This window comes from Lagopus leucura, unplaced genomic scaffold, assembly GCF_019238085.1.
Source record: "Lagopus leucura isolate 7727_CA_CO unplaced genomic scaffold, USGS_WTPT01 Super-Scaffold_100030, whole genome shotgun sequence".
Lineage (NCBI taxonomy): Eukaryota > Metazoa > Chordata > Aves > Galliformes > Phasianidae > Lagopus > Lagopus leucura.
In genome coordinates this window covers 375,523-385,960 of record NW_024962281.1, presented here as the reverse complement: position 1 = coordinate 385,960, position 10,438 = coordinate 375,523, and the positions used below count along the sequence as shown (strand labels likewise).

General features: G+C 55.0%; 1 protein-coding gene across 4 annotated transcripts in view; it reads left to right on the top strand.

Annotated features, from left to right (window-relative positions):
• Nucleotides 1-4,805: 4,805 nt before the first annotated feature.
• TCERG1 (transcription elongation regulator 1) overlaps nt 4,806-10,438 on the top strand; it is a 31,895-nt gene continuing 26,262 nt past the window's right edge. For 3 of the 4 annotated variants that reach the window (XM_042881670.1, XM_042881668.1, XM_042881669.1), the window contains exons 1-4: nt 4,893-4,903; nt 5,496-5,721; nt 9,309-9,461; nt 9,710-9,935. In XM_042881670.1, the coding sequence (XP_042737604.1) occupies nt 5,497-5,721; nt 9,309-9,461; nt 9,710-9,935 (604 nt within the window). In that variant the 5' untranslated portion in view covers nt 4,893-4,903; nt 5,496. Of the gene's footprint in view, nt 4,904-5,495; nt 5,722-9,308; nt 9,462-9,709; nt 9,936-10,438 lie in introns of all 4 variants that reach the window. The other variant, XM_042881667.1, reaches the window with a different exon arrangement.

The following is a 10,438-nucleotide window of genomic DNA, read 5'->3' as shown; positions in this document are numbered from 1 at the left end:
CATGGAAAACGCATCAGGCCCCGCCGCTGAAACCTGAGGCGATTGGCCGTGAGAGCGCACGTCCTGGGACCGAGCGCTGGTGCCGTTACACGGGACTCCGCTGCGGAGCCGAAGCACGGCGGAGCGGCGCGTTGCTGCGATGTACGGCGCTGCCCGGCGGCCCAAAGCTCACCGGAGGCCGGGGCGCTGCCCGGGGAGCTCTGCGATAGCTCTGCCCTCAGGGCCCGGCCGTGCCCCTGCTCCCCAGGCTGCTGCTGCGTGCTGGTGGGCCCGGCGGCCCCCTCGGCCTCCGCCTGTTCCTCCGTCCCCGGAGCTCTGCGCTCAGCCCTGCCCGGGGGAACCGCGGCCCGGGGCCTCGTGCTGTGCCGCCGGGCATCCGATGGGCAGCAAATGCTGGTGGCTGCGGTGAGCAGCCTGGGCCCGTGGAGCCACCACGGGGAAGGAGCAGCGCAGGCACCGTGAGCGGCGGAGCAGGGACCGGGGAGCTGAGCACCTCGACGCATCAATAATTCATAAAATGCCAGCAGCAATGAAGGGAGAGAGGGACTGGAAGTAGGAGAACAGAATATCATAAAGCTTTTTAATGGTCTTTTTCCATTAGTGTCAGATATGTGGCTGCTCTTCAAGCAGGGGATGTTCCCCGGACTCCCACGGAGTTCAGCGTTCCCGGCACGCTGCGCCCTGCTGCCACATCCCAGGCCGCTGTGATGGCAGGCGCTGCTCAGGGGCTCCCCATGGCTTTGGGGGCATCCACAGGGCCAGGCACCCTGTGAAGGCGCTGCAGTGCGGAGCGGTGCTGTGCCCACCAGCAGTAAAGCTGGCCCAGCTTTGTTGGCCGTGTTCACTCCCTGACGTCCAAAAAAGCCCAAGTTTGAGGACCCTCTGCTCTCGCTGCCAGAGGGCACCCTGCAACCTGTCCCATCTCTGCAGCCTCACCTCGGCCGAGTGCCGTGGTCCTTTCTCCGCAGCAGCACCAGGCATGGCCAGGGCAGTGTGACCAGGGGGTGGGCGCAGGGTGCCAAGGGAGGAGCATTGTGCTGGGACAGGGGGATGGGTGCTGCATCAGAGAGGGGGGACGGACAGACTGAGTGTTTTCTGACTGCACAGCAGCTGATGCAGCCAAATTTCTGTTCTCTTAAGAAAGCACCTGAGCACCTTGTGCTGAAAGGAATCTGTATTTTCTTCACGGAACAGTAGGGGAAGAATGAGGCCAGAACAAGTTGCTCCGCGCCCGGGGACTGTGTGCACTGTGCTGCGTGGCAGTGAATGTGGCACGCAGAGACACACCTCATTAAAGTTTAACAGCACCCAGAGCTCCTGCATGGGTGCCTCCCCCCAGCCACAGGCTCTGCCCCATGGCTGAGCACAGTGCTCACAGCAGACAGAAGGGTGTGAGGGGCATGTGCTGCACGTGGGGCAGGGGATGGCCATCACCAGGCGTCAGCCCTTACATCTGCCTCCAGAGCCATTCAGGCTGCTGTGCTGGGGCTGTGGTGCCAGGAACCAGCATCGTCAGAGGATGCCCAGCACCGACGCTCGGTGTTCCTGTTTGCTGCATTGTTTGCTATTGGGTCTGCTAGCAGCTGGGGGTCTGTCCCAGGCCCCTGTGCAGACCCTGCCCACACCGAGCCCATGGCCCTGCTGTACAGCACGAGGGGTGAGGGAGGGCAGGGAATGGGGACACTGGGAATGGGGACATCAGGTATGGGAATGCCAGGAGTGCTGCCCGCCCCCTCCAGCTGGGCTCCCCCACTGCTGCCCGATGCCAACCCAGGGCTTTGGCCCTGTGACACAGCACCCCTGGGTCTCCTTGGCAGATGCTGGCACTGCAGTAGCCTGCAGGCCCTGCAGACAGCCCAGGGCAAGATTTTTAATTCAGCATCACACTTCAACCTGAAGTCTGAAACAAAAATGGAAAAAGAATGACAGCATGTCAGCACCTCCGAGCATGTGGTGGAGCTGCTGGATGTGATGGAGCTGCTGGATGTGGTGGGGTTGGGGCAGCATATCGGGGTTCCTGGCACAGTGCTGGGGTCAGCATTTGTCACATCGCTGTGAGCGGGGAGCAAAAGGCCACCCGATGTACCCAAAGGAACTTGGGAATTTGAGCAGATTTGGGAGGGAGCAATCACAACATGGAACTCCAAGCATCCTTCCCGTATGTCTGACAGTGATGTGGGACCACTTAAAAAATACTCTTTTAAAATTTACAGCAACCTGAACACTTGGAAAGGTGGAACGTTTAGAAACCTCCACAAGAAAATACTCCCTTCCCAGTGATCCCGCAGCAGCAGCTCTGTGCAGTGATGCTTGGAGCAGAGCCAGCTGCTGCTGAGCTGCCTGGAGCTGCAGGGCCATGGGTGCAGCACCAGAGCAGCATGGAGGAGCAGCGGAGGAGCACAAGGCTGCAGCTGCCGCCCCGGCTGCAGGTTTTACAGAAGCTCTCTGGACACCCCTCTTGCTTGGAGATATTTCATTCGCACTGTCACATCTCTGCTTACTGCCCGCAGTCACTGGAGCTAATGCAGCGCTGGGTTCTCCATGAAGGGGTCCAACCCCAAGGCCAAGCGCTTGCTGAATCCACACTCCCCCAAGGAGCAAACCCAAGATGTGTTTCCAGCCACAGCCCCGAGGATTTCTGCCCATGCTGTGCATTACGTGAGCAGCCTGGCCCTGCTGGTGGCTGCGTCCCACTGCTCCGTTTTTTCTCTATGCTCCCAGTCCTCTCAGCTGTCAATTAGCATCCCTCACACAGCAACTTGTGGAATAAGAATATAGAATTCAACTAAATTCTGGGTGAAGTTTAAACCTGGGTATTGAAAATGCAATAGATGGTACCATTTCCAAAAGCCACATCATGCTGAACAGCCGGCTGACACCAAATTCATCACAGCGACTTGCACATTGCATCTCACAATTAATTGCTCTTGAAACAGCTGCAGTCTCAGAATTACTGACTGATGCTTTCTTGAGAAAACAAACCTGAGCAGTGAGGGAGGGGCTGTGGTGAGGGGCTGTGTGTGGAACGGGGCCAGATCTCTGCTGAATGCAAGACGGGGTCCTTGCAGATGCTCCTCTCTGCCAGCCCGTAATTAATGAATTATTGAGACAATCCTGAAACAAGCAGATGAAAAAAGAGGATGAAAGATGCTAGTGGCAGACAGACAGTCCCACTGTTTGGGGGGATCTAAGCAATCATGCCCAAAAATTGTTTTAATCTCCTGCTGTCACAAAGCACGGCGTTCCTGTTGGGGCGCAGGGTGGGGATGCTCAGCCCGTCCTGTCCCTGCAGAGCAGCACAGGCGCTCATCTCACTGCACGCACAGCTCCGTGCCGCGGCTCCTCGGGGTGAAAGCAGCGGGGCTGTGCTGCCGGGAGCCCCAACCACCCACAGCTGTCAGCTGCTCTCACGGCTGCAGCGACTTTGAGCGAAACTCATGAATAAAGAAACTGAGCTGCAAAATCAAAGTATCCAACAGTCTCTTCAGCACAGCCCCAGCAAAAAGTCCCTTAGTAATTTCAATTATTATTTAAGAAAAGACGGATTTTTATTTTTATTTTATTTTCTGTGACATAAAGAAAGAGATGGGAAAAGTGGGACGGCAGAACCAAAGCCGGCTGGGACGAGAGGACCCGGCGAGCCCTGCTGGGGCTGTGATGCTCCTGGAGCACCGTGGCCTTGCAGGGAAGTGCTGAGATCCGCCTCCTGGCGCTCTCAGGCGCTTCTTGCCTTTGAAACATGCAACTCGGCAGTGGGGGCTTCTCAGCAGGATGTTTTATAACGTCTTGCATCTCAAATGGAACATCAACGCCACACCTGAGCTCGCAGCTCCTGCAGCCGGTTCCTACAGGCTGTACCTACAGTCTGCTCAGCCATCAGAGCAGCCGAGCCAGCGAGTGTGCCACGGAACTGCCACGGAGACTGGCCGTGTGTTTCAGCGACGTGAACAAACAGAGTCGCGGCTGAGCCGCTGAGCTGCGGCCGCATTTCCCGCACCGACTCCACGACTCCCGGCCGGCTGTGCCCGCATTCCGACGCTTCAGTGCTGGGCACGCACCTCCAGCCGCCTTTTGCGGGCAACATCCCTGCTGAGCGGAACGGGGCAGCGCCGCTGTGCTGGAGCTGCGGGCGGCCATCGTTCCGCATCTCTCGTGGGATCGCCCCGTCACCGGCACCCGCTCCCTGGGGCCGCGGCAGGACCGGACTGCGGGGCTCCCACCCCAGGACTCGTTACGGGCGGTCCTCCGGCACGGACCAAGCTGACCGCAGCTCAGGCGCTGCCCGCCGCCCTCCAGCGCCGCCCAGACGCGGCCCCTCGCACGGCGCAGGACGGAGCGGCACCGCCCACACACGCACAGGGCGGCGCGGCGCGGTGCGGAGCGGAGCGCCCCCATGAGGCGGTGGGGATCCGCGCCCGCTCATTGGGCGCCAATTCGCCTTCTGCGATTGGAAGAGCGCAGCCGCCTGCGCGATCCGTTTGGTGCACGTGCTCCACCCGCTCTGCCCGCTGATTGGACGGGGTTCCCGTCGCTTTTTTTCCTACCGCCCGTTCCGGCGGACGTGACGTTATTTCCCGTCTTCTCACTGGGTCACGCCTCACGTGACCGCTTCTCGAGCGGCGCGGGAGGGACTCCGGCAGCCAATCCCGGTGCGTCTGGCTTCCCCCATTCAAAGTCGGCGGGCGTAACGGCCAATCGCGGGGCGGTCCCGCCCCCGCCGTCGTTGACGGGCGTGGGCGGCAGCCAATGAGGCGCGGCGGGGCCTGGCCGGGGCGGCAGCGGCTCGGCGGCGCTGCGAGGTGGCGATGGCGGAACGGGGCGGCGGTGGCGGCGCGGGGGCTGGCGGCGGCGAGGGGGAGGCGGCGGCAGCAGCGGCGGCGGAGCGGTTCGGCGGCGAGCTGAGGTACCGCGCGGTGCGGGCTCCGACCGGGCGCCGCGGCCACCACCGGCCTCCCGCGGCCTAACCGCGGCGCGGCCTGAGGGGCTGAGGGAAGCCGGGCTGCGGGCTCCGTTCCCGTCCCGCCCCGCCCCGTCCGCCTTTGTCCGCGCCGCGCGGGGCCGTGGGGCTGGGCCGGACCTCGCGGACGGGCGGGGAGTGCCGGTGCGGAGCGGGACGCGGCTTCTCCTTCCGGGCCTGGCGCCGGGCCGTGCCGCTCCCTGCTCCCCTCGTGCCGTCGCGGCGCAGTTCCGCTCTCGGAGCGGCGCCGGGCGCTGCGCTTGGGGCCTGGAGCCTGGCCTGGCGGGGCGCTTCCAGCCCCAGGCGGTTGTTTCTCCCCGTGCGTAGAAGTTAACGAGCGCCGTCCTTTGAGTTTGCGAAGGGAAGAATCTGCTGGAGGTTGCAAGTGATTTTTACATACGTAGTGCAGGCTTGGTGTTTTTTCCTCGCGCGGTTGAGCTTTGTTAGCTTTCGCTTTTTTTCTGTTTTAACGAGCATTGATTTCCCTGCAGCTCAGCAGTGAGCGATAGCGAGCTCGGTTTCTCTCCCCTCCCCGCAGGATGGCCCAGCAGCAGGCACTGCGGTTCCGCGGCCCGGCGCCGCCCCCGAACGCGGTGCTGCGCGGTCCCCCCCCGCTGATGCGGCCTCCGCCGCCCTTCGGGATGATGCGGGGCCCCCCGCCGCCGCCGCGCCCCCCCTTCGGGCGCCCTCCCTTCGACCCCAACATGCCTCCGATGCCGCCCCCGGGAGGGATCCCGCCGCCGATGGGGCCTCCACATTTGCAGGTAAGCCGGGCAGTCCGTTGTGTTTGTGGGAACGGGGAGATGAGAGCGGTGAGGAGGGGGAGGAAGGCAGCTGGGATGGCACGCCGTTTCTGTGTGGCGTTATGGAACGCAGGCTGACGTGTGGCAGTGTGAAGCGCCCTGCGTTCAACTCCTTACAGCAATTCTGTGTTAATGGTTTATGCAGAGTGAGTTCACCGCCTGTGTTAACCAAAACCCAACTGCACTTCGGTGCCCTGTGGCTGTGCAGAATGCAGAGTTAACTGTGCACGGCCCTCTGTGCTTGGAAAAATGCACAGCTGATGTGTGTGTCGGCCTTCTGGGGTGTCCTGGTGTGCTGTGACTGCTTACTGGGCAGTGGTGAATGAGCACAGACTGGCAGAAGGTACTGCGGTACAGTGAGCTGAATTCTACCTGAGTTCCAGCATGCACTGTAATGGCAGTTGCTGTGGAAGTTTGCTGCTAGTTCTCACTGCCAATCGACCGGTCAGATAGGCAAGCAGTAATTCTGATAAGCAGATCTCTAATCAGCGATCGAGTATGTTTTGTTTCAGTGCTGTATTCAGAAGGTTATGTCAATAGTGATGCACCAGAAATTGTCAACGGACAAACACTGAGCAAACATCTGAAAAACCTGAGAGTAGACACAAGGTTTGACCAAATCATCAGCACAGAGCTTTCATACTGACATGAGTCTGTGTATTCCTTTGTCTGGGGGAGAACCTTCTTTACCTCACAGTACCTTTGGTGCTTGTCTGGATTTTGTTCTTTTTTAACTTTGAGTGCTCCTGGCATCTACAGGATTAGTCTGAGCGCATTGTGAGCCTGTTGGGCTCAAGTCAGGTGCATCTCTGCTCACCTTTTATCATGTTGTATGTTTAAGTACTTCTGCTTACTTTGCAGATACCTAGACAGTTTGAAAGGCACGACATATCTGGGAGTAAGAAAAGTTCTGTTGTAATAGCAATGTAGGGGTGTCAGGACGGTGTGATTACCATGCAGGGCTGTAGGTGGTGCATAATACTGTGTGGTGTTTAAATAATAGTTTAAATCCACGCTTTGTAGTGGAATACTGAACACTTCTGTGCTGTGAAATTTATTTGAAAGAGTAGGGATGTGGGCAGGAAGGAAAGAAAACATGGTGACGTGGGTCATTCTATGGTATTATTGGTACTTTTATGGTATTTTTGGTCTTGATTTGCCTATGTCTTTGGCAGCTGAGCTGTAGGAGCTTCTTTCCATGTCACTCCTAATGCATGGGAGTGTATGGCTCTGCATGTAGCTTTATGCAAGTGGTGGAGCAGTAGGAACGGAAGCAAAGCAGCCACCAGTGCAGGAGCAAGGAGTTCATGTGGATTTCATGTGAAATAAACCAACATCAGACTGCAGTCTCATCTTGTGTCCTGTCATCACCTTGAATATGAGATCTTTAAAAAAAATGTGTGTGTTTCCCACAGCAGGCTTTTTTTCCCTTGGACATGAGGCACAGTGTTAGAAATTGGCAGTGTGAAGCAGTTGAAAAGACTTGTGGAGTTGAAGATGGAAACAGTAACTTTGTGGGATGTCAGCAGCCACAACTCATCTAGTGCAAAGTTGTCTTTTCTGTTCCCTTCATCTGGTACCAGGACCTTGTTCTTGATCTTGGATGATTTCACGCTCAGCTTAATTTTTTTTAACGCTATTTCCACATGCCATGCCTTTCGCTTGGTGCTCTGTGGTCCCATTTTCTCACTGATATGGTGTTAAAATTCAGGCACCCATTCTCAGACCAGAGAGATCTGAAGGAAATGAAGGTGTGGGACCTGGGAAGGAAGCACAGGACCATGCTTCCTGGTGCCTGCACCATTTCAAGAATCAGCCAGTTAATTTGAAACCCAGAGCCCTGACATCTCATTGTTTTGTGTGCTTGATTTATATTCTGAATGTGCTTTTGCTCTCAGCTGTTAGTTGTGGCTGTTCAATCACACCATGCACTAAATGTCTTCTACAGCTCGTTGCCATACATGAAATTCACACACCAAGCTTGTCTGCGTTTCTTCGTGCTATCAGCACTGTGCTCTGCTTTGCACATGATTCTGAAGGTGATGTGGTGCTTAGTGGGGAGCTGAGCTGTTTTCTCAATCCCCTGACTGCACACTGGATCCTCTTCTCTGCTCCTCGTGCTGCCCTGCATCAATCCAACTTGTTTTTCTTTAGGAAGCAGCAGCAGCAAAGTAAAAGTGGGCTACTGGGGTTCTTCTTACAAGCTGCAGGGTAGTAAAGATAGAGATCACCTAACGGCCAGATGGAGGAGCTGCAGAGAAGTCATGAAGAAAGGAAGTCACCTTAATCGCTTTCTCGTTAGTTTTTAATCCTGTCGGTGGCCTTTTGACTTCCTTTACAATGGTACAGAGCAAAAATCAGAGCTGGTACATGAGTTTAAAAAGCAGTTAAAAATGCATCTCTTAGAGCAGAGATCTCAGGAAAACTTTCAAAAGAAGCCAAATGTGTACAGGATCCAAGGATGCTGCACACACTGAACACTGCCATGGGTAGGACTCAGATTCCATAGTGTGGGTGCAGCTCAGTGCTGGCTTGCACGGCACATCCCACTGAGCCACCCAGTTGCTGCTAATGGGTTTCCAATGTTGTGATGGGCAAACATCACTGCTTCAGCAGAGCCTTCGTCCGTCCTGCTGCGTGTGTGCATTTCTGTATGGTGCCTGTCACATAGGAGGGTAGGGCTGGAAGCTTTTGTGGTGAACTGCCTTGGTATTGCTTTTGCAGGTGGAAATCTTCTGAAGTTTAATTAAAACAGGAGTTATGTGGATAATTGGGCAGTTGTAGGTGCCTGCAGAGTGAATTAAACAAGTTGATGAATTTTGTCGACTGCCGTTTTTTATAGGGGAGCATCTGTTGTGCTTGTTACACACAGGAAATTTCAGAACAGTCCAAATAAACAAGTGAGATAAATGAACGTACCTCTAATTAGAAAACCAGGCATTCAGTTTTCATGTGAGAGCGAATGTGCAGGGCAGTTCTGGATTTCTTCTGATCATGTGACAGTGAAGATGTGTGATTTTTTTTTTTTAATTAGTGTTAGCTAGTGTTGTAGTTAATGGATGTTTGAGATGCGTAGTGGATTGTAATAAAATCTACAGCTCTACTGTGCTAATTAACGGGATGCTTGCTTGTGATTTTAATCTTTAAATAATTACCATTGTGTGACTGCAGTAGTAATGCAAGAAATCATTTTGCTTCACAGTGTGAGCAGTCTGAGGGGCAGTTACTCAGGAATAGTTCCACCACTCGTTCTTTTTTGCCTAGGGATTTTTTCTCCTTTTTCAGAGAGTAGTTTTCCCTCACCCCGCTCCTTTTCATACCACTCCTTGCTGCTGCTTTGCATTTACAGCAATGTCTCAGGTGTGCAGTGCTTCCCTCCGCTGTTCTGCCGTGCTCGGTGGTTTGCTGGGGAGTTCTCTGAGCCGAGGTTGGTTTGTTAAAGCTCTCAGGATGGGCAGTTACCCTCAGCGCGGCTGTAATGAGTGTTGATGCTTCAATAAATGTAAGTTTGACTATGGTATTACATTATTACTGTTGTTTGCCTTCAGAGACCACCATTTATGCCTCCTCCCATGGGCAGCATGCCCCCACCTCCCGGAATGATGTTCCCTCCGGGGATGCCGCCTGTCACTGCCCCTGGGACGCCAGCGATGCCCCCAGCTGAGGAGATATGGGTGGAGAACAAAACTCCAGACGGCAAGGTGAGACGGTCACCAGGGACAGCAGAGCCACGGGTGCTGGCTGCCGTTGTCAAGGTGTTGCCTTGTACAGTCCTACATGCGGGAGCCCCAGATCTTTAAAGAAAGCTTGCGTGGTAAAATCCCGTGTAATTCTATGGATGCTCTTGTTAAAGTTATGTAGTTGCACTTAGAGCAGGAGTAGCTGAAACACTGATGAATGCTCCCTTTCTGCATTGCACCTGTTTGATGGTGACATCCTTAACTCGTAGGTCTATTTCTACAACGCACGCACACGTGAGTCAGCGTGGACTAAACCGGACGGGGTGAAAGTCATCCAGCAGTCGGAGCTGACGCCGATGCTGGCAGCCCAGGCCCAGGTCGGGGCCTCCACACCAACAACCAGCAGTGCCGCGTCGCCGTCGACCTCCTCGAGCACTCAGTCCTCCACAACCTCTACCACAACCACGGCCACGTCGGTTTCACAGACAAATTCCAGTGAGTCCCTGGGGGCTTCTCAGCTTTGCGCTGTTGGGGTGCTGCTTTGGGGAGCTGCTGCAGCGAGAGCTGAGCATCCAGCAGGAAGCAATTTCCACCTACAGTGGGATGTGTTCAAAGTACAATATTTAATCCATGAGAACATTGCATGGGTTTTGTTGTTGTTTTTTTTTTCCTGATTTGGAAGAGTTAGAGTAGTACTGTGCTGGGGTAGGCGAATCTCGGTCAGCATGCAGCCCTTTTTCTTTAGGTCTTTGTGTGTTGTTGTTTTTTGTTTTTTTTTTAATCACATCATATCAAAGCTATTATACATTCATTTCCTTTTGACTGCAGTTAAAGCAAAACTGGTTTTAAAAGTACCTCTCAAAAGAAAAAAACTAAAAAAAATTGAGGTAGGAATAACAATTGTACCAATTTCCTCTGTTTCCAAAACTGCATTTGTTGCTTTAAGAGGAAATCTTTCAGTGCTGCTTTTGGGCTACGTAGAATTGGTTGATTGCAGA